This window comes from Prunus dulcis, chromosome 4, assembly GCF_902201215.1.
Source record: "Prunus dulcis chromosome 4, ALMONDv2, whole genome shotgun sequence".
Taxonomy (NCBI): Eukaryota; Viridiplantae; Streptophyta; class Magnoliopsida; order Rosales; family Rosaceae; genus Prunus; species Prunus dulcis.
The window spans coordinates 17,541,898-17,565,680 of NC_047653.1; the positions used below are offsets into that span (position 1 = coordinate 17,541,898).

The 23,783-nt window shown below is 36.1% G+C and overlaps 2 protein-coding genes across 3 annotated transcripts; both read right to left on the reverse strand.

Annotated features, from left to right (window-relative positions):
- Nucleotides 1-12,956: 12,956 nt before the first annotated feature.
- Nucleotides 12,957-14,605, reverse strand: LOC117625541 (NAC transcription factor 29-like). The gene is made up of 3 exons (XM_034357084.1): nucleotides 14,221-14,605; nucleotides 13,543-13,826; nucleotides 12,957-13,451 (listed from the first exon to the last, which is right to left on the reverse strand). Exons 1-3 carry the CDS (start codon nucleotides 14,603-14,605, stop codon nucleotides 12,957-12,959), a joined length of 1,164 nt encoding a protein of 387 aa, XP_034212975.1.
- Nucleotides 14,606-16,411: 1,806 nt separating this feature from the next.
- LOC117626467 (cinnamoyl-CoA reductase 1) lies at nucleotides 16,412-22,819 on the reverse strand. Of its 2 annotated transcripts, none has more exons than XM_034358178.1 (6): nucleotides 22,541-22,819; nucleotides 20,330-20,499; nucleotides 19,279-19,470; nucleotides 18,102-18,264; nucleotides 17,680-17,866; nucleotides 16,412-16,907 (listed from the first exon to the last, which is right to left on the reverse strand). In XM_034358178.1, exons 1-6 carry the CDS (start codon nucleotides 22,659-22,661, stop codon nucleotides 16,763-16,765), a joined length of 978 nt encoding a protein of 325 aa, XP_034214069.1. In that variant the 5' UTR covers nucleotides 22,662-22,819; the 3' UTR covers nucleotides 16,412-16,762. The 2 variants fall into 2 exon arrangements, with proteins under 2 accessions (XP_034214069.1, XP_034214070.1); XM_034358179.1 differs by having other exon boundaries at nucleotides 16,738-16,907; nucleotides 17,646-17,866; nucleotides 22,541-22,809.
- Between the last annotated feature and the right edge of the window lie 964 nt (nucleotides 22,820-23,783).

The window sequence follows — 23,783 nt, forward strand, 5'->3', positions numbered from 1 at the left end:
AGGAAGAGGACCGCTAACACTGACAGGATTGCTTGCTTGACGATTCATCCCGCGCGCAACCGCCTTAAATCTACAGTAATTAATAAGAAAACATAGTTGATGAGAAAGGCCAGCACACACACATATATGTAAAAGAATTTACTGGATCTCTTTCTGGGTCTTGTAAAAAAAGTGCACTTACTTACTCTTGTAAACGTCTGACGATAGAATGGAATGACCTTCTCCGTACCGGAAAAGTAAAATTCAGAGGTCAGAACAAGTAGTGTTTGATGAGTTTCGGATGAATACTTACACTTCACTGCTTATATAGCCTTCTTGGAGGTGTTGGAGATTATTCAGAAAGATTTGGTTTTTTGGGGATTTCCCATTCGTCAGATGGCTTTTTGGAGGTGGGGCCTGCCGGAGCATTTGGTTGTCGGGCCAGGCGGAATTTTGGATGTCATCTATTTGAAGGCGGTCCATGTCACCTATTTGAAGGCGGTCCATGTCACTATGTCAAAGTCAAATACAGAACTGGCTCTATGATTTAGTTGGAGAAGCACGTCTAACAACGCGATGAGAGAAAATAAATATTTGTGCAATACCTCTGTAAAAGGTTCTTTGCTTGTGATGTTATAATTAATTAATGACAATATTTAATTTAAATCGTTTTGCAATAATAAGGAAATATCTATAAATAATAACATATCATAGCTGGAAATTAATTAATTAAGCCCAAGGTAAAACCCTAGCCTCGTACTACGTGAGAGAGAGAGAGAGAGATTGATGGGATTTTTTCTTGGATCCCGTCGGATCTTCGGTATTCTCTGGCTTTAGGTAGACCTATGTCGATCTATTCTTCTTTTGGTAAATCTATTGTCTCAAATCCGATTTGGTTTTGGTTGTGCCTATTCTTGCAAGGTTCCTCTTTGAGGTGATGTGCGACTTGATCATGATAAATCATCTGCTCACTAATGTGTTGAGGCCCTGGAGTAACTAGATGACGTTGTCATACCCCAATTCAAAAATAGGGATTATCTTCGAATTAAGACATAAATCATACTATAGTTATATAAACAAACTCCTATAACTATGATATGATTCATGCCTTAATTTGAAGATAATCTCTATTTTCGAATCGGGGCGTGACAAACGCTCCCTTTGCCATGTTCTAGAGAAAGATTAGGCAATTGGTTTTCCTTTTGCAGGTGTTATTTTTTGTTTTTAAATTTAATTTATTATGTTCAATAAATTACACAAACTCTATGAGTTTTCTATGTTTATTTTTCCTCATGATTCCAGCAACTTAGTTGAGTTTGCAGAGTGTTCTTAGTCTCTCTAAGAGAGTCATGTCGGTCAGCGGCTAGTTTTGGTTCTTGATGTCATTGGACTACACTCGGAGAAATTATGGCAATTGAAAGGTTATAGAAAAGTTATTTTCGAGAGTGATTCTCTCCAAATCGTTTCAGTTTTTCGGTTGGCTCAAGTCATATATCCTTTGCAGGGGCGGCTTTGGGGTGGTGCAAGTGGCGCGATTCTTGAGAGCCCCCAAAAAAAAAATTCTTTATATTATATATATAATATTTATAAGAATTGTATATATAATATAGTGTGCTAAATATTTGTACAAAAGTGTCTGTGGTGGAGTTGGCTTTCTAGCGTGTTTCCACTCAACAGAGGAGCCCACAGGAGTCTAAGAGATTGTGGTCACCCACCGTTGGATATTAATCCAATGGTTTAAAAAAGTTTGTTAAAAAGAGTGCAAGAGTGAGTGAACCGTTGAATTTACATCCAACGGTGAGTGACCAGAAATCTCTTGGACCACAGAAGTCTAAGAGATTGTGGTCACCCACCTTTGGATATTAATCCAATAGTTTTAAAAAGTTTGTTAAAAGGAGTGCAAGAGTGAGTGAACATCCAACGGTGAGTAACCAGAAATCTCTTGAACTCATGTAGTCCAAGAGATCAGGACTGTTATAACAACAAGTTGTACATAATTATTTATTAAAAAACACAAAAACACCTTTAAAAAAAGGGAAACATCGAAGCTAACCACCAGGAGTATATATATCCTTCTTGAAAAACTCGATTATCAACATTTGATTAATTATTTCTCTTTTAAAAAATTCAAGAAGATCAATTTTCAACATTAGTATTGTACTAGTTGTGTTTTTTTTCTTTTGAGGAAAAAGCTCGCGTAATAGTTTTAATTCTTCAAATAAAGACAGCAAATACAATGTGATTGATTTTTGGATAGTCAAATATGTTTTTGGATAGTCAGGTATGTTTTTGTTTTCATTTAATTTTATCAAATGAAAATTTTAAAATTTTTATGAGTTGGATTTCTGATTGTCATTACATGTTTATTGATGGTGACTTTTAGTTATAAAAAAAAGTGTTTATAGCATTAAGTTATGATGAATTTTTATTTATAGTATTTTCGTATAAGATTATGTAAAGCCCCAATTTAAGTTTCGCATAGGGCCCTCAAAATCTCAGAGACGGCCTTGATCCTTTGTACTCCTTATTCATATTGATCTAATAAAATTCTATCGCCTTTTGTCTCAAAAATTTAATTAAGCTCAAGGTATATACTTCTAGCTGCTATTTTCCATATTAATTAATCCAAAATAGATCTACAACTTACGCATAACAGATGAAGAAGACGAAGAAAATGTGTGTAGTGGTCCATGAATGATGAAGATGCAGAGTAAGGAGGGGAGAGAAAAATTAAAAGATTAGGACCTAAAAATGAACGGGACCATAAGCAACTGATTAATCTTTTTTTTTTTTTTTTTCCGATCAATACCGATTAAGAGTGCTATTATTTCCACCCACCTGTCTTATTTTCCCACCCACCTTATCTTCAAAATTTTAAAGACAAATTTACCCCTTTATAAAATGACTTCTAAGAACTTAAGGAAAAACTCTCAACACACCTATAACCTCCGTAACCTACAACGTCTTATCAACGTTCTCATGTGCTTTCAGGAAAAAATGTGTACTATCCAATATTCAAACAAACCCAATAAGAAAACATGAACAAATGCTCAAAATTGTGAAAGAAATTCAAAATCCCAGATCCGCTGTTTGGTCACTAATAAATTAAAAGAAAAATAATAATAATAAAGAAGCTCTAAGACCCATATTTGGTTTTATTAAGAAAAGTAAAGGCCAAGTCAAACTCAAAGTGAACCAAAACTATTGGTTCCATATTCTTGTTGAATAAGATTTTATGGCAACCCAAACAGAAAGTTAGGAGAAGACCCACATGGGTAGGACGCATGGAGGTTTCAAGTGCGGAGAGGCAGTGGTCAAAGGAGCTGAGAATGGAGACGACGCTGTTAGTGATGGTTTGGCTCTTTCGCAGTCCATCTTCTTCTTCCTCCTCCTTCCCTCTTCTTCTGCGTTGTTGTTTGAGAATTAGAGAGAGAGGGATTGAATTTAATTGCATTATTAATTAATTAAAGGGTATTTTAGGAATAATGGTGGGTGGAAAGATAAGATTCTGTTTTTTCAAATTTACATGGTGGGTGTGAATATAAGGTAGGTGGGAAAATATGATAGGTGGGTTGAAATAGTAGCACTCCTGATTAATCAACGATATTAAATTTCAGACATAACCATTCTGTTATACAAACAACCCCCTCCATGTATTCTAACCCGCTCAAATAAAAGTATGTGTCGTTAGATTAATCCAACAGACCTGATGAAAATAATTGTTTTGAGGAGCAAAATTTTGTAAATCAAGAGAGCCAATTGGAGCTACCACTGAAACAAAGGCGAAAATAGTTTAATTTGCACAGATATCATATGCAAAATATACGTTAAGGTGATTTCTCCCATCAACTAAACAAACCACACTTACTATGTGTATATCATTTGAACAATATGAATCATATTTCGTTGTGCTAAAAAATAGTTCAGCATTTTTGCACCCAACTTAGTGATGTTTTGACCTTCGGCACTTTTTGGACTTCCCTAACTCTAAATCCTAAACCATATTGATCTGCAAGAGAGAAAATGCTAGGTAAGCCATTGGGTCCAAGTGTTGTACCGCCCAAAGGCTCTCCGATGCTTAAGTAAGAATAAGTACGGAGTGTATAGTAATCTGAACAGAATAATGGCTGAATTGCCAGAAGTATGAGTTACGCTTTTTTGGGATTTGTGCCAACTTTTATAAATCTTGGGAGGTGTGCATGTTGAGTAAAACTTTGATGTGGGACTATAGATATTGCATGTGGTGGCTTCACTTGTCCTAGCAAGAAATGACTGGCAATGGGTCTTGTGTTGCGTTCGGCAATAAGGGATGCCGAACACTTTCCTACTGATGGCCATCTCATTTTCCACAGTAACCTTCGCATTGGTCGATCAGATGGGTATAAACAATATTTATAGTCTCTTTTGAGTGAATTATAGATAACTTATTACTTATCATTCCTTCATATTATTAGTAATCTTATCACATTTCATTGTCAATTTTTCTTTCTTTATTCAAAGTTAGTTAAAGTTGTTGTCTTTTTAATAGAAGCAACATTGAGAAGGAGGAATCGAATGAATAACATTGGATCACATTTTCTGATCCTTTTATTTTTGCGCTTTTACTTGCATTCATATCTTAAATTGAATGCAAGTAGTAACATGGGTTCTAATTAAGTTCCAAGGGTAGCTTGCATTCATAATCTGACCATCAATCTTGTCTTTTGACTAAGCTAACCATCAATAATTAACCTGTTCAATAAGTAGTGGCATGTGCAGTTTCAACAAGTCATCAACGTTTGAAGAGAAAAATTCAATTCAGGCTTCTCAAATCCGCATAGTCTAGTGAACTTTGCGTCTCGAGACCTGCAGTTCAGTGAAGAGACGAAAATTAGTAACCAAAACAGTTTGGCAGCATTGACCTCTGCATCATCTCCCCAATAAAAATTACCTTGGCAACATTGACCTCTGCATCATCGCCCCAATAAAAAATTGTGTCGTCTCTGCAGAGTGAGAGAGAAAATCTGATTGTGTCGTCTGTTCTTAAAATGGGTTGGGCCTAAAGGCCTCCATTATTAGAAAAGCCATGAGCTCCAGCCCACGTTGGAAAGTTCTAATTTCAGGACTCTATTCACACCCAAGGGATTTCTCTGGACACCCATTCATATTTAATTTTGGTTTTTAACAAATGACAACTATATACTCCTTTTTAAAATCAACAGGTTTAATAGACTTTTAAAATACTTATCAATTTTCTTATAACACAACCTCTCATAACAATTAGACGTTATTTGCATATGTGAGTTAGACCAGTTGGCCAGAACAATGATTCAGTCTTTTAATTTGAACACCAAAAAGTAAGTAACAACAAGTAATTGGTTTTACCTTGAGCTTTCACATAGACTTAAAATTCCAATTTATTAATTAGAGTTTTTTTTTTTTTTGGTTCTGAAGTAACAGCAAGCAATTTGGTTTCTTTCTTTATTCAAAGTTAGTTGTAGTGGTTGTCTTTTTTAAAGAAGCGATATTGGGAAGGAGGAATCGAACATATGACATTGGACCACATTTTTTATCCTTTCCTTTTAGCGCTTCGACTAGCAATCATATCTTAAATCAAATGCAAGTGAAGTAGTGACATGAGTTCTAATTAAGTTCTAATTAGGGTTGATCGGCTTGCACAATCCGACCATCAATAATTAACCTCTTCAATAAGTAGTGGTATGTGCAGTTGAACAAATCATCAACCTTTGAAGAGCAAAACTCAGTTCAGGCTTCTCAAATTAGTAACCAAAACAGTTTGGTGTTGCTCAACAAAATAAGCATAGCAAGATATAATAAAATGATATTCATTAAGTACATGTCATAATCAATAATCAATAGAATTTTAGTCTCAGTTAAACCTTTGTATTACTTCTCAGTCCTCCTCCTACACACCTACTTCAAAACAATACCTTGTCAACATTGACCTCTGCATCATCTTCCCCACAGAGAAGAAATTTCTCTCCCCTGTCTCTGCTTCCATCAAATCACCATATTTTCTTAGAGAAATATAGCCTCCGGTGTAACTGAACACATTGACGGGCATAAGATCATCACAATCGCTCATTGAAGATGATCCAACTTGTACGGCTCTGATGCCGCCACTATCCACATCCAAAAAAACCACCATATTTTTAGATTTTGTCGAAGTAATATCTCTGAGAAAGATGCCATGTTCCCAAGCACCTACAGAACCAGGCCCAACACCATGGAAACGAAAAGGAGTCTCCCATGATTTCATGCAACAAGGATCAAGATCGATTTCTACTGCGTACTTTTTTTCCCACGTGAAGTTTTTGTAACTTTTCATCACCCAAATCTCAATTTGGTCATGGTGATGACTGTTTTTAGGTGATGAAATTGCCGTAACATCAACAATGGCGAGACTGTTGGTTTATAAGTGCTGCTGCTGAGATAGTTTATTATTTCAGTTTGAAAAATGTAGCCGTTGGATAACAGTCCAACTGTGCAGATAGGATGTAGCTGTGCTTGCCATGTGTCTCTATCTCATAGGGTAGTGAATGAAAGGCTGAGATGTAAATGATGTAATAGGAATGTTCTATTCCTAACGGTTTTGTCAGATGCAATATACATATAATTTGCGTGGGAGCTGAGCTAGTATTCTGCTAGCTCTTCTTCTTCTCCAAGCTCTCTCTCTCATTTTTCTCCAGATCACATTTTCTCATCTAAGAGTTAAAATACAAGATAATAGTCTCTGAATTCTAACATGGCCTCAGAGCCAGGTTTGATTGCTTAGCTGGGCGTTTGTATCTGTGAAGAAAGGAAGCTGCGTTTTGAAACTAGTGTGTGAAGGTCTGCGTCTACCATGGCTGGATCTGGATCTGGAGGCGAGGTGAGAGCGCCAATTTTCAATGGAAATAATTATGAGTTTTGGAGCATAAAGATGAGAACCATCTTCAGGTCTCATGGATTATGGGATCTGGTTGAAAAGGGATTAGAGTGGTCAGATTCGAAAGGAGCTGATGACTCTGATGAAAAGAAGAAGGAAAAGGAAGACTCAAAGGGAGCTGGTGAATCTGGTGAGCAGAAGATAAAAAGGGATGTCTCAAGTGGTTCTGAAACAGAGAAGCTGATGAAAGATGCAAAGGCATTGGGACTGATTCAAGGGGCAGTATCTGATGAGATTTTTCCCCGGATCTCCCATGAAGAAACTTCTAAAGGAGCTTGGGATCTCTTGATGCAGGAATTTCGAGGTGACAAACAGGTAAGAAGTGTCAAATTACAGAGTCTGCGTAGGGAGTTTGAGTACACTAGAATGAGAGATGATGAATCCTTGTCTGCCTATATTACCAAACTATTTGATGTGATTAATCAAATGCGTAGCTATGGAGAAATATTGCCTAAAGAAAGAGTAGTACAGAAATTGTTGATTAGCCTACCATCTGCTTATGACTCTATCTGCTCAGTTATTGAACACTCGAGAGACTTGAATGAGATTGAGGTGCAGGAGGTTGTAGCCTCACTAAAGAGTTTTGAGTTGAGATTAGATAGACATTCTGAAAACAAAACAGAAAAGGCATTTGCTAGCCTTAGTGTAGATGCTAAACCAGTTAAAACTGGAGATCAGAACAATAAGCAGCATAAAAATTGGAAGTCCAAAGGCAAGAAATGGGAGAACAAGACAAGTGATGGCACAAAAACTCCTTGCAAGCATTGTGGTAAGTTACACTTTGGTGAGTGCCGATTCAAGGGCAAACCAAAGTGTTATAACTGTGATAAGTTTGGCCACATTGCAAAGGATTGCTATAGCAAGAAATCACCACAGCAGGTTAACTTTGCTACTCAAGTGGAAGCTGCACCAACTATGTTCTATGCTGGTAATGCAGTTGGTGCTGGTATAACAAGAGATGAAGAAATCTGGTATTTGGACAGCGGGTGTAGCAATCACATGACAGGAAAAGAGGACTTGCTGGTGGATATTAACAGAAATGTGACTGCAAAGGTTGAAATGGGAACTGGACAGCTTGTAGATGTAACTGGAAAAGGCACACTTGTGGTTGAAAACAAAGTAGGCAAGAGATATATCAAAGAAATAATGCTGGTACCTGGACTGAAAGAGAATTTACTCAGTGTGGGTCAGATGATTGAGCATGGTTACTACTTGGTATTTGGAGATCACAAGGTGGAGATCTACAATGACAGCTCTCATTCAAATCTGGTTGCAAAGGTACAAATGAGAGGTAATAGAAGCTTTCCCTTGAAACTGCAGGCTGAGATGCACTTAGCTTATATAGCAAGTGTAGATCATTCCACTGAACTTTGGCATAGAAGATTTGGACATCTCAATATGAGTAGTCTGAAATTGTTGAAAGAACAAGACATGGTAGTAGGACTACCAGAAATTAAAGGGATTAAAGAGGTGTGTGAAGGGTGTGTTCTAGGCAAGCAGTGTAGAGAAGCATTTCCAAGAGAGGCTACCACTAGAGCACTAACTCCACTAGAACTCATTCACAGTGACATCTGTGGTCCTATGCAGACAGTTACCAAAGCTGGAAATCGGTTCTTTCTCACTTTCATAGACGATTGCACAAGGATGTGTTGGGTTTATTTCTTAAGACACAAGTCTGAAGCTCTAACTGTGTTTAAGAAATTCAAGGCCACTGTGGAATTGCAAAGTGGTTATAAACTGAAAAGGATGAGAAGTGATAGGGGGGGAGAATACACTTCATTGGAGTTTGACAGGTTCTGTGAAGATGTAGGAATTGAGAGACAGCTTACAACCCCATACACACCACAGCAAAATGGTGTGGCAGAGAGGAAAAATAGGACTATAGTAGAAATGGCCAAGTGTTTGATGTTGGAGAAGAAAATTCCATTTGATTTTTGGGCTGAGGCAGTCAACATATCTGTGTATATTTTGAATAGGTGTCCAACTAAAGCTTTGAGCAAAAAGACACCATTCGAAGCCTATAGTGGAAGGAAACCAGGGGTTAAGCATCTAAAGGTATTTGGCTCACTGTGTTATGCTCATGTACCAAAACAACAGAGACAGAAATTAGATCTTGCAAGCAAGAGGTGTATCTTCTTGGGGTATGGCAGCTGTGAGAAAGGTTACAGGCTGTTCAACATTGAAACTGAGAAGGTATTGTTTCAAGAGATGTAATATTCAGTGAAAATGTGTGTTGGGATTGGAATGCAAAGAAGGAAACTAGTGTGAACATCTTGCTCACTGGAATCCGAGAAGAAGCACAAGAAGAAGAAGGGAGTTCTTGTGAATTTGAAGAACAATTGGAAGTGAATGAGGTGCCTAGTTTAAACACTGAAATCAGTGATCAAGAAAGGGTCACAGGTCCGCAGGATGTTGATCATACTCCTCTCAAATACAAGAGCATTGCAGAAATTTATGAAAAATGCAATATGTGCATTATAGAACCAGAAAGTTTTGAAGAGGCAGCAAAGGATGACTCTTGGAAGAAAGCAATGGAAGATGAAATCACCATGATTGAAAAGAACAATACATGGGAGCTTGTAGCTAGACCATTTGATAAACCAATCATTGGAGTCAAATGGATCTATAAGACTAAACTAAATCTAGATGGATCTGTGCAGAAGAATAAGGCTCGGCTGGTTGCAAAGGGATATTCCCAAAAGCCTGGAATAGACTTCAATGAGACCTTTGCACCAGTGGCTCGGCTTGACACTATGAGAGCTTTGGTAGCATTGGCTGCACAGAAAAATTGGAAGCTTTTCCAATTAGATGTGAAATATGCTTTTCTCAATGGAGTATTAAGTGAAGAGGTGTATGTGGATCAACCACTTGGTTTTGTGATTCAAGGAAGTGAAGATAAGGTGTATAGGCTTAAGAAGGCTTTGTATGGCTTGAAACAAGCTCCAAGAGCTTGGTATGAAGAGATAAATTCCTATTTTACTAAAGTTGGTTTTCAAAGGAGTTTGAGTGAAGCTACTTTATACACTAAGAGGTCTCCAAGTGGTATTCTTATTGTGTCACTCTATGTAGATGACATTATCTATACAGGGAGCTCAAAGGAGATGATGCTTGAATTTAAGAATGAGATGATGAGACAATATGAGATGACAGACCTTGGTTTGCTTCATCATTTTCTCGGCCTTGGGGTTTTACAAACTGACTCTTGCATTTTCTTGCATCAGAAGAAATATGCAAAGACTTTGCTAGACAAGTTTGGACTCAAGGACTGCAAATCGGTTGCAACACCTTTGGCAGTGAATGAGAAGTTGTCCAAAGTGGATGGCAGTGACTTAGCTGATGAGACTTTGTATAGACAAATGGTAGGAAGTTTGCTCTACCTAACTGCTACAAGACCAGATATTATGTTTGCATCTAGTCTTTTGGCCAGATTCATGCATAATCCTACAAAGAAGCATATGGGAACAGCAAAACGGGTGCTAAGATATATACAAGGTACTATAAGCTATGGCATTGCTTATGAGAAAGGAAAAGGAGCTGTGTTAATTGGCTATTGTGACAGTGATTGGAGTGGTAGTGAGGATGATATGCGAAGCACATCAGGCTATGCATTTAATTTGGGGTCAGGAGTGTTTTCTTGGGCCTCAATTAAGCAGAGCAGTGTGGCTCTCTCCACTGCAGAGGCAGAATACATGAGCGCAGCAGAGGCAACCACTCAAGCTGTTTGGCTCAGATTTGTGCTATCAGATTTTGGTGAAGAACAGGTGGAACCAACTCAGTTGTTGTGTGACAACACTTCGGCTATTGCTATATCAAAGAATCCAATTCATCACCACAAAACTAGACACATCAATCGCAGGTTTCATTTCATTCGAGATGCTCTTCAGAATGGTGAGATCGATTTGCTTTATTGCAAAACTGAAGAACAGGTTACTATATATTCACCAAGCCTCTAGCAAGGGATCGATATGAGTATCTAAGGAAGGCTTTAGGTGTTATCTCAGCACAACACTTAGAAGGGAGTGTTAGTTTATAAGTGCAGCTGCTGAGATAGTTTATTATTTCAGCTTGAAAATGTAGCCGTTGGATAACAGTCCAACTGTGCAGTTAGGATGTAACTGTGCATGCCATGTGTCTTTATCTCATAGGGTAGTGTATGAATGGCTGAGTTGTAAATGATGTAATAGGAATGTTCTGATTCCTAATGGTTTTGTCAGAGGCAATATACGTATGATTTGCGTTGGAGCTGAGCAAGCATGCTGCTAGCTCTTCTTCTTCCCTAAGCTCTCTCTCTCAATTTTCTTCAGATCACATTTTCACTTCTAAAAGTTAACATACAAGATAATAGTCTCTGTATTCTAACATTTATAGCAGCTTGACTTGAGGTGCGATTTTCTTTCTAGTTTTATGGCCAAAAATATCACCAAAGAGGTAGAGAGTTCTAAGTTGATGATGAAAACTGATCGATGATGTTGTGAATATGGCTTTCTATATTATGGAGAGAGTGTGTGACTTTATTTTATTTTTTTCACTTTTTTACTTTTTTCCTCTTTTAATTCTTCATCTACCCTACAAACTCAATAGTAATTAGGGAATCACATGCTGCACCTGCATCTATGCAAACTGCCATAAAGGGGACAAGACTATGTTTTTTCTTTTTCTTTTTTTAATTTATAATTTTTGCAAACTACAAAACTCAATAGTGATTAGGGAATCACATGCTGCATCTCTACGTACCTAGTTCCCTAGAGGCAGCTGCATGCCATCTCTTATTTTCAGTTTTTTCCTGACAGCTTAATTTCAATATCTCTTAGAGCACCTCCACCTCAAAAGACAAAGATAAGATAAGGTTTGACACTATTTATTGAATAGTGTCAGTCTTGCCTTTTTTGATTCCACCCTAAAGGGCAAGGACAATAGCAAATACTATTCACTTTATTTTATTTTCTATTTTTTTTTTATACTTAACTATTAATTTTGATAGCTTTTCAAATAATATTTTCGGTTATCACGTTGTCACTATTTATTATAAAATTCTCACCTAAAATTTCATATAACATTTTGGGATAAAATTTTCAAATAAAATTTTCGGATAAGATTTTTGGTTGCCACCTGTCCATATTTATTAAATTAAAATTTTCAAATGAAAATTTGTAGTAGAAAATTTGGTATGAAAAGTGAAAATTATTGGAAAGAGATGAATTTGTATGAAGATTTGGTGTGGAAAGTGAATAATATTTGTAGGTATTTATAGAAAAAATTTCCATAATTTTTTGATATTTTTTTCAGTTTTTTTTTAAGTGCTGACGTAAGCAACATGCGAACAACAGCCTAGTTCATTTTTGCCTGTGGACTTGCCCGGGCTGGTGAGTCCCATGGCTTGCCCAGACTGGCCTTTCTGCGCTGGAGGTGAAATTGGGGCCTTGTGGGCCTGTTGCCATGACAGGGCTGTAGCGTTGCACTTGCTCTTAGAGATTCAGATTCTTTGCTTTATTTTTCTTTGTTTGAATGTGCTTGACGTTTATGCAACAAGTGTGGTACCTCATTAAGTGATCTTCATCAAATGGCTCTCTTTTCTTATTTGACCTTGAATTTTTTGTGGCTTTCAACTTTTTTGTGACCTTGGATAGTTATGTATATGTGGAAGTTTGAGGTAAAACCATGCCGAATGAAGAACATAGATTTAGTTTGTTTCCATGATTCTGAAAAGAGAAAAAAAAAAAAGCTGAGCTCCAAGTCACATCAACAATTTAGAAGGAAAAAAAAAAAATACTGCATGATTTATTTAATCACAAAAAGCCTACATCAATAGGCTTTCATAAATTTTCATATAATTGTAAATTAAGAGCAACCAATGAAAGGCCTCATTATAAAAGAAAATCCAACTGCCATGTACACGTACATGGCATAATTATAATTCTCAAATAATATAACTTTGTTTGGATAGTTGAGAAAACTACTAAGAAAAAGATTATAAAGATTTACCACGTAACCAAATCCTAAACCCTAGCATCAACGAAAGTTAGTCAATGCCATCGATCAACCACAGAAGCTACTCCAAATAGGGATAAAAATTCTCTACAGGTGGGAATTGCCTTTGGTAAGTATCGTAGAGACTTCTTTCAAATGCCTTCAAGTTGTACAAGTCGTCTGGATGGATAGTTGATTCATCAATGTACCTAGACTCGAGCAGACTGTCAGGCAACAGTGGCATGGATGAAGCTCTAGCACCAATTGCTTGTGGGTGCCCAATATTTGGACAACTGGGCACTTCATTCATGAGGACTGCTTGCAGTTGGCTATGAACCATGCCATTATTTGAGACACCATAAACATTTTGCATGATTGAGTATTTGTTGTCATACTCCACCATAGGATCAAAAAGGGTGCTCATCTCCATCTCCATCTCCATCTCCATCTCCATGCCTTCCCCATTTATAATCTGTGGCTGCGGGTATAGAGGATCCTCGACATGATTTCGAGTTTCACATCTTTTGCTGTTCTTATCAACTTTCTTATAAATTCTACACAGTACCCAATTATCCAACTGCAAACAACAAAACTTATTTTTATAAGCATGATGTGGGATACATAGTTAGATTTTCATTATCAATTATATAGAAGGAGAATATGCATACCCTCATGTCATTCTCTCCCCTTTTTCTTCGAACGGGAGAATCCTTGACTCGAAACTCATGCATGATCCAGTTGGTCTTGTCACCCTTTGGAGGTTTCCCTCTGTAAAACACAAGAGCCTTTCTGAATCCAACAAGAGCACCATTAGACCTAACTGCTTTGTCAGCTCCAGTGGCCTTCCAGTATCCATTACCAGCTGCTCTCTTTGGCCGACTACCATTTTTATACTTCCGATCCCTCGGAGTAAAAAAGTACCATTCAGCTTCTCCATATTTCCTATATTTTTCTGTTAATTAACATAAAAAAAGAGAGAGCATTACAATATTATAGGTACTTCTCATCATCTATCCTGTGAAAAATATCTAAACACATAGCAAAAGAACATGTTAAAACGCAGCTTTAATCTTAGTGATGATAATGCATACATTATACAAAACTTCATTAAATTAATTAGTGTATTAATCTCTGCTGCATTGCACTATTTCACTATATATATTTATATAAATTTCTGTGAGATGCACATATGAAACTAAACCCTAAACACAACAATTCTACATGAGAAAAACATCCACACAACGTTAGATCATTATGAAAATCTAATGAAGAATAAGAACATAACCCTAGGGATATTGATACAAAAATTAGTAATGCACAATTTTCCTTTATTGACATTTACGTACCAGCAAGAAATTCCGGATTGTGGCGGTATAGGTTAACTTCAATGATCCGGTTGGGAGGCAAGGGCTGATCCAAGACCTTTTTCTTCAGATAATGCACAACAAGTTCCTCATCGAGAGGGTTGAACCGATAACCGGGCGGGAACGAATCGAAAAACTCATCTTCCTCATTTTTCAGATTGTTATTGAAGCTATTTGACTCATCATCCGAAAGCTCTGCGCCCGCAGACACACTGGTTATAAAAGAATTTCCAGGCTCGTTTGGTTGAGTTAGATCATGAGTGAGATGAGCTTGAGCATGAGATTGCTTGTTGATGAGGCTATAAGAAGCCACTTGGGAAGTAACAGAAGCCTTGTTATGCGGATGACTCTGTTCAACAAGCTCCATTGTTGGACTCTTTGAGGGAGAAGACACTAGCAGAGACGCAAGCTTGAGTCTTCCTCTTTTCTTTGTTGTTGAAAAAATGCGTAGAAGAGTTGTAGTTGAAAACAAATTTAAATAAACAGACTCCGAAATTATTTGAGATAAATCGGGGTTTCAGGTGGGATTGGCCGCTGGAATGCTTCCGAAATTGAATTTATGATATTCAAAATTAATGATAATTATCAGTTGTTTTAATTGCTGTTTATCTTTTTATTTGAAACCATGTATTTTAATTGGTCGACCTCGCTGCATGATAGGCCATTAATAATTAATTATATTGTCTTTGTTTCATATATATCTTAGCACATGAAAACCTAATATAATATAATATAATAAATAAATATTAAAATAAAAGTTGGAGTAAAATAAAAGTTGTTAGATTAACATGGAAGATGATATTGTGTTATGAATTAAAAAGTATTAATTAATTAATACCGGATAAGACTTCAAACTAACCTTGGTAACAGAATTCAAAACATGCATGCTGATTATGAGAATTTCTAGATGCATAATCTCATAAGAATTGAACATTTATTTGGAAGTAAACTTAAGTCTTTAAACTAAACACAAAAAGAAAAATTAAACAGGATATGAAATATTAAGGATGTGTGTAAACACCGCCTACATTAAATTTTTGCAATTTACCACCTATAGAGTCCTCTTTTAGTGAATGTGCCACTCATGTCTACAAATATTGTACCTATAATATTGTACAATATTATAGGCTCATGGTACACAAATATTGTAACGCTCATAATATTGTACATGGTACACAAATATTGTACTTCACTACCTACAATATTGCGTTACACAACTACTTCTCATCATCTTAATATTTAGTGCAAATATTATGTGCCACCTACCTAGACTCCTCTCTAAGGTAGTACATAATATTGTCTACCTTAGAGCTTTTTTGCTCTTTTGAGTATTGTATGGGAGAGCTTCTTTTGTTGATACAATGTGACATTTGGTATGCTTTGAAGATCGAACAAAACTTGTTACCGCAAAGAATCTCCTACCATGCCATAACAAGTCAAAAATAAAATCATCGAGTGACATGATAGTCTAACAAGTCAAAATTAAATTATTTGTTCGTATTAATAACTAAAACAAATTTAGATTAAAGTTTGGTTTTTTAATTACTATATGCCGAAATTGTGAAATTTTCTTATAGTTTTAACGGGTTCAAGTTGGATTAGAAATTTTGTCGCCGATTGATTCTGAAATTCAAAATTCCGAAAAAAAATTTGAATAAGAATTGGAACATATCTTAAAATTCTAAAATTTCAAAATATTGAAGAACATTAAATTACGTTTGAACTACCTACAATGTTTGGCATTATATTGAAATAAAAATAGGATTTAATCACCAAGGAGACAAAGATGGAGTTCTCCTGTGGAGTATAACAACATTTCATTGCATGTGAGCACTGGTCCCACATCACTCAAAGGGAGAACTCCATCAAATCCTTTATAACTCTTTCATGACCTATCTGTTTTTTTTTTTTCTTTGGCTTTATATATGTATTCTTAACCATTGTGGTTTAAAAGATTTTGAAATATATACTTCCACAAAATTTCGGAAAATTGCAACAAAATTGAAAGGAAACTTTCTGTCCGAAATTTTAAATTGAATTTGGAACACCTCAATTTATTATGACCTGTCCTGCAAGGAAAATTTGTTCTCGTGAAAGTTCTTGTGGCAAGGAAAATAGCTCAATTGTTTTTTCATGCTTAAAAGGTCAATTTCAAGGTCAAAAATTAAAAGAATTAACGCGCAAAAATCCAAAATTATGTATTAAAAAAATGCCAGAAAATAAAGAACACATCGAAACTTATACAGTACAAGAAATACAGGGAGATCACTATTAATATCAAAGAGAAAAAAAGTTGCATGAACACACTTGATTCTCAGTAATCCAATATCTTATTCAATAGTTAATTGCTTCTGTATTCTGCAGACACGTGGGTAAATATATAGGAATCAACGAGCTGGAGACTAAGTCCTGTTTTTCTGTTTTGGGTCTGAGTAGACTAAGTCACTAAACCAAGAACACCAACCGAAACATAGCAGAGACTGAATTTATTGCAACGACCTTCACAGTACTGAAACAAGAAGACTCAGAAATTGACAAAATTCTTTTCCTTCAGGCTTTCAACTGTTTCCTTGAGGCTAACCTCTAACGGAATGAATTCAACACCCAACTTCTTTGCCTTCTCCTTGGACACCTGATATGTTGGCACAAAAGGCTTATCATCCGCACACCTGGAAATACCATTTGAAAGGTAAAATTACAAAGTTAATTTCCATGAAACTAGCATAGGAAAACAACAGGACACTGAGAGAGAGAGAGAGAGTTTGGCATCGACATGCACTATCAAGCACAATAACAGGTCATGCTCGGTATGTTCTTTTCTTTTTTAATAAATATAAAATAGAGGAAGTTGTGAACCTGCAGACTGCAAGAAATGAGGGAGTGCAAACAAGTCTGCCAACAAAGAGTCTTCTAGATTATCTGTAATTTCTATTGGCTTAAGCCCCTTTATATGGTGAATTTTTTTAGCAACAGTTCCATGTACTACAATCATGAGCACTTAGTTGACATAATCTTTGCAATACTAATTGAAGAGCATCTATAGGCTGACAAAGTGCAGCAACTTCAACTTCACATGAAATTGAACTAAGAGGACAGATGATAATAGCTAGCTTTCCCAGTTACGACATTTGTTTCCTATGCATAGTTGTATTTTAGCGTAACTGAAAGGTTAGAAGGATGCAAAATGAGGATCAGATATTGTAGTTCTGAACCACTATATACTCATTTTGAATACAAAATAACCACTAAAACCAAAATACACCAGAAAAGAATGAAAAACGGGAATGCTGAGTTTAGTTGTAAATGCGATTCAAATTTAAAAGAAAACAAATAATTAATTACTATCAGAATCATGGGACAGTGTTAATGTGGAAATTAAGTATATATTGCCAATCACAAAGTTATACCAAAATTTAAGTTGTGTGGGAAACAAAGACTTACTTCTCCGGAAGTTGCAAACCAGGGTACAGCTCTTGTAAAATTCTCACAACTTCCGAGAAGTGTGCAACTCTCTCAACCAAACAATATCTGCCACTAGCTGAAGGAATCTCAAATGCTCGAATATGTGCATTGGCAACATCTTTAACATTAATCCATCCAAAACTTGCATTGGGAAATGTTCGAGCTCCTGCATCAAACAAAGAAGTAAAGAAACAATCAGGTACTTCATGGAGAGAAAGCACCGAGTGTTAGACTAATAAAAGGAACCATAGAGCAGCATCTTGACTCAATATGAAGAAATATCCTTATTTAAAATAATTATCTAATGTTTTCATGCAGACATTTTTCCAATCATGTTGAACAGGAAACATTTTACTTGTTGAAATCAAGAAATACCAGATACAACAATGAAGAAATGTTACCCTTAATAACATTCAAAACTGCTGCAGCACTTGTATTAAGTGTTGGCTGTAACAGAGGACCAATCACCATTGCAGGGTTAATTGTAACCATGTCAATACCCTTCTCCTTTACAAATTTCCAGGCAGCGTCCTCAGCCAAAGTCTTTGAAAGCACATACCATAGCTGGAGAAAATTAAGGGAACATAAAAACAAATGAAAATACGTTTTGTTACAATAGTAAAGATACCATATTTTATTGAATGCACAAGCCAAAAAAATTAATCTTTGACAAAGCATTTAAAGCCTTAAAGGCTTGACATGATATTTGTCTGGTGAACAACATCATTAAACATGAAGCAAATGAAAATGGCTTTAAGGACACAACAAACTACCTACATGTTTGGTGACTACATTACAATTATGGGCATGGGAACCCCTCAATCACCAAAAAAAAAAAAACTGGTTTTAGCAACTTAATAAAGTAACATGAAATCTTAAGTAACCAATAAGCACTGAAGAAATTTCATTTCTAAAGCGCGAGTTAAAGCAACTTTTAAGTTTTCAGAGTTTATAATAAAAGCACATAAAAAGTTAACATCACAGATTGAGAGATTAAGATGGCAAGATATTGCCACATACAAACAACTTTCATGTTCACCATACATGCTTTCTGAACTTACAATAAGGAAACGGGAAATTTCACTCAAAAAGTGTTCTATGATACTAAAATCCTATTGGGTAAGAAGGAAGAGAAGATTATGTTCTCTTCCCAGGCACAATTAATTAGGCCCCTGCAAACCATCTTGTTAGTAATTTTTCGTACACACATATGAATACATATGTACTAACCTATAAATAATTCACAAGGTTAAATATTTTAGAAAATATACATAAACTACAACTTGGTTTTAGAAAATGTGCATGGGAAAAAGGAACCGGCTTCTCTTGTCACTTAAAAATTTTCCTATCTTCTTCTTCATTGCTAAACTTTCATCATCCATTAACAAATCCATTGTTCATTCATGAACAAGCAGACTTGCAATCATATTATTTTGTTTGGTCAACTCTCAGGAAATCAAAACTAAATTTAGCTGATATATTCATTTACCTCTGTACCATTACAATGTAACGACTCAAAGTGCATCACCATATTTTATTTTCAAAAGAGTATGAATAACGACGATAGCACATGCATACCTTTGATTCCTTACAGAAATCTGCATCAGTAAACCAAGTCTCATCAACAACTACATCAGGAGTTCGAGGTTTTCCGTTATATGCAACTGCGGCTATAGAAGATGTCAAGACCACCCGTCTGATAGACTGGGATTTCGCACACGAATTAAGAACATTAAGGGTTCCCTTTACTGCAGGGTCAAGTAGTTCTGCCTGAAATGAGGCAACAACTATTTAACAGTTAGAAGCCATACAACCACCCCTATTATTAGCAACAACAAAAAAAAAAAAACAATCTAGTGTTATTATTATATGAAAAAGGGTCCTGCATTTTAAGGTTGAATTCAAAAAGCTATCAGAAATCAATTAAGGAATGCGAAAGACAATTGCTGTAATCCTAATCTTGACAACTTAACTTGTGCATTGCGCTTTGTCGACAAAACGAAAAACTCATGCGTTGCATGTACAGGCAGCAAAAATTGGACAGTCACGATTGTTCCTAACATTTCTAGTGCATCATTCTATGTTTTCAACAAGTAGATACATGATGATGAACTTATACTTATGTACTTAATTTGTGCTTTAGTAGTGACATTTATAGATTGGAAGAGATTAATCTTAATCTTAGAGAAAGAATGGGTGACACAAAAATGAATAGGCTACATTTACTAGTTTTCTTGTCCATCAACATAGACTTAAACATGCCAAGAGGGTTCTTTTGGCCCTGAATATCATGAAATAAAATTTCAGAATCATACATTGAAGGAAAAATAAAAAACATATGTTATTGCAACAGTAATGGATTTATCAAGCAAACATATTTGATTGCATTAACATGATGAGTTGGAACTAATTATATGTATCCACTTTTTCCCAACAGTCAATGCTCTAATCCCTTGATTTCTGAAGCAGATATTGAAAATTACATGGCTCTTTGGTAATTTAAAATTTTTATGCCACAAATTATATAACCTAAAAAAAGATCCTTAGTATCTTTATGAACAAAACAGAAATCAGAAGCACATGCAAAAACTATCTAATATTCATAAAGGAAGGGTACAAGTTGATGAACCTTTGGATCTGTGACATCATGATAAAAGGGAGAAGCAGTATGGAAAACCCCTTCACAACCCTCAACAGCAGAGTCAAAAGAACCTTCCTCCAATAGATTTGCTTTGAAAAGTTGAAGTCTCTCTTGAGCTCCATCAAGCCCAAGCAGGTGCTCTGTCTTAGTTGGATCATCTATGTGAAAAATGAAAAATGAACTCAGTAAATCATTCTCTTAATACTAGCCGCATCTATTAAATTACAGAGTTGATCCAAAAATTAAAACTATTCTGAGAACTCATTGACAGAAACAATGAAAACGCAAGACTCATCAATCTAGAGCATACAAGTTGTCCTGGGAGATAAAAGAAAAAGGGGGAAAAAATGTATAATGCTACTTCTATGTATATGCAGGAATAAGATTGCATTCAGTGTTAGGATAATGTCAAATAGGATCCGAATTTATATACAAATGTCAAAGCTTAGAGACACATCTGTATTCGCATTGATGGACATCACGTATCTACGTACTTATACATGCATTATTTTTCTGTCAAAATTAAATGATAATGGCACAGATAGGAGTAATAAAACATTAAATCATTCATATGACGGGCAGAAAACATCCCAGAAAAGGAGAATAAGCGTTGCCTGAAGAAATACATGTAAATTAGAAGTATCAATACCACCCACAATTTGATGTCAGAATCAATTTATGCCTGTCATTTTATACAAAACATGCATTTAATGTGATCCTACCTGAACCCAACCAACATTTTATTGGTTAAGCACCCAAATAAGTTTTTATAGTGACGTGTACCTGTCCTTTGAAACCAATTCTACCACAGAAACAGAAATATGTCACGCATGGGTAGAACTTGCCATTGCTAAACCAGCTTGCAAGGGTAGGATGCCCAAGAGCTACTACAAAGATATTTTATCTATAAAACGTATGACATTTGGCAAATGTCAACCTAACACCCTTCCGCACCCCACCTCCTCATCAGCCCACTCTACATACACTGGCCAGAAAAGCTCAACGGTAACTCTTAAATTCCATTGAGGTGGCTTTCACTCACCTACTCCCCTGATAGCTCGATTGTAGCCATTTCCAAGTGGGGTCCATGCATCTACCATCTACCTACCAGTATACAATGACTTGATATTATGTTCATGAATAATACCAAAGTGGATTTTAACCCAACCAACAGATCACACCTACCCCGTGATGAAATGCCATACCAAATATCACTGTGAAATCCCATGCCAAATATCCTGCCCCATAGGTAGTACTTAGCCTTGCAAATCTAGCTTACAAGGAAACAGTGCCCAAGAGCTCATATGTGGGACATTTAGGACATAACAAAATAATCAACTCTTCTAGTTTTTTTTTTTTTTTTTTTTTTCCTTTTTAAAGATTTTAACTTCAACAAAAAATAAAAACCTGCAAAACAGTTAAATCCTGCGGTAGAACCTGCAAAAAGAAAGAACAATGGATACAAGGCCAACAGACCAAGAAACAGGACAGCACAACACGTCCACAGAACAGGAATAGAAAGGATGGAAACCCCAGAAACATACTAGACAACTACAACAGAGCTAGCAAATTCTTCTTTTGGAAAAACTTTTCAGCTCGTCCTGAATACATTTAATTTAAACCAATGTTTTATCGAGCTTCCAAAATTAGAGTACTTCATCTGTTTCTACAATAAAGTATTAAGGGGTCTTCTAGTATCAAACTGAAATTAACATGTATAACCATGAAGGCAAACGAGAAAACAAAGCAAATCCTTCATTGAAGGTGAGCACAAACAAGGGCAAATGTACATGAAAGAAAAAAAACCAGATAGCCATTCGGCCCCATTTCCATGACTCGACTTGTCCTTTCATTTCTGACGTAGCTAATAACGTAAAGCCTTAATCAATATACGAAAATAAAACCCATAAAAGCTTAAAGCACATGTCTAAGATGCGATTGCATTACTTCCACACCTCAAGAGATAAGAGAATCTGACCCATCAAACCAATACCCACAACCAGGTTCTCAAAAGCGTAGATAACCATCAAATTTTCAATCAAGATGAAGAATAATCAATTATAACAATAATGTGAAATATGGGTATGCACCAACATTGCATTCATTAATCTAAATCACAAGCATCAAAAGATCAGAAACCATAACGAACAATAGAAACCAAAACTTATGAAGACCAAAAAGAGGGGAAAATGTACTGACTTGGGTCGCGAACAGAGGCCTTGACAGTGTAACCGCCATGAAGAAGAAGCTTCACGAGCCATGAAGCAATGTAACCGGACGCACCGGTGACGCAGACGACCTTACCAGCCCCGCTGCTCATTTTCTGTAGTCTGTGCCTCCTACTCTGGACTCTGAAGATTGGGCTCGGTTTACGTTTCAGAGTTTGGAAATTGGAAGCTCCTTTTATAAATCAATCTTTGACCGTTTCTGAATGGATGCGTGATGGCTTTTGTAGCTGAATGGTTGCGTCATGGCATTCGTAGATGATGATGATTATGGTGTGATTCACTCATTTTAGGATACCAAAATTACCCAATGTAAAAATTATTATTGCAAAAAGAAAAAAAAAAGGAAGGAGATTACCAAATTACTGGGTCTTTTTTTTTTATACATATTTTTCTCCTTTAGATAAAACCCGTAATCCTATACACGTATTGCGCTCTTACGTTACATAAATAATATGAGTTATCCAAGCATTAAGCTCAAGTGACCTCCGACCAAAAAAAAAAAAAAAAAAAAAAAGACACACCTCAAGTGACCCTACTAGTGAAGAGGCTTGTTGAGAACCTAAGATATGTTAAATGATCATTTGCCTATGAAATACTAAATAATTTATAACTATTTGTGTAGTCTCTGCCTACTCTGGACTCTGGAAATTGGAATTGGAATTGGAAGTTCCTTTCAATTTACGAGGCCATCCCAATGAGGGCCTTAAATGGGGCTCAATCTTCTTGAAGCTCTATATAGAGTTTGTGCAAAAAGGTATTCCCAATAGAAGAAACTTAGGGCCCTATATCATAAAGTCCCACCGAAACTGTCTTTAAATCTGTGGACTCCAATAGAGCCCCTAGAATCCAAGCGGGTTCCACATTTTGAAAAGATGCGGCATGCATCAAGCTTTGTTTTTTTCTCTGAGAAATTCTATGATTGCATTCATAATTCAGCCAAAAAAGCCACTAACCACAAAGAGTCAATACAAACTAACCACAAAAGGGCCATTACAATAACGGAGCGTCTAATATCAAAAATAAGACAATCTGGTGTATCTCCACTAACGATCAGGCAGGATCAAAAAAACTCTGGCATATGAATCCCAACTAAGATTGCAAACGTAGAATAATTATAAAAAAAAAGATAAAGCTTGAAAAAACCAAGCCATAACAATACAAATAAAACTCTCATGCTTTGTTTAATGTCTTTTTTCTAATAGCAACCAAATAAA

Coding starts and splice junctions, on each gene's coding strand:
- LOC117625541 (XM_034357084.1), bottom strand. CDS start 14,605: ATGGAGCTTGTTGAACAGAGTCATCCGCATAACAAGGCTTCTGTTACT. Junction 13,827..14,220: donor CAATCCGGAATTTCTTGCTG/GTACGTAAATGT, acceptor GTTAATTAACAG/AAAAATATAGGAAATATGGA. Junction 13,452..13,542: donor GGGGAGAGAATGACATGAGG/GTATGCATATTC, acceptor TGTTGTTTGCAG/TTGGATAATTGGGTACTGTG.
- LOC117626467 (XM_034358178.1), bottom strand. CDS start 22,661: ATGAGCAGCGGGGCTGGTAAGGTCGTCTGCGTCACCGGTGCGTCCGGT. Junction 20,500..22,540: donor GGCCTCTGTTCGCGACCCAA/GTCAGTACATTT, acceptor TTTTTCACATAG/ATGATCCAACTAAGACAGAG. Junction 19,471..20,329: donor ATGATGTCACAGATCCAAAG/GTTCATCAACTT, acceptor GCCTCATTTCAG/GCAGAACTACTTGACCCTGC.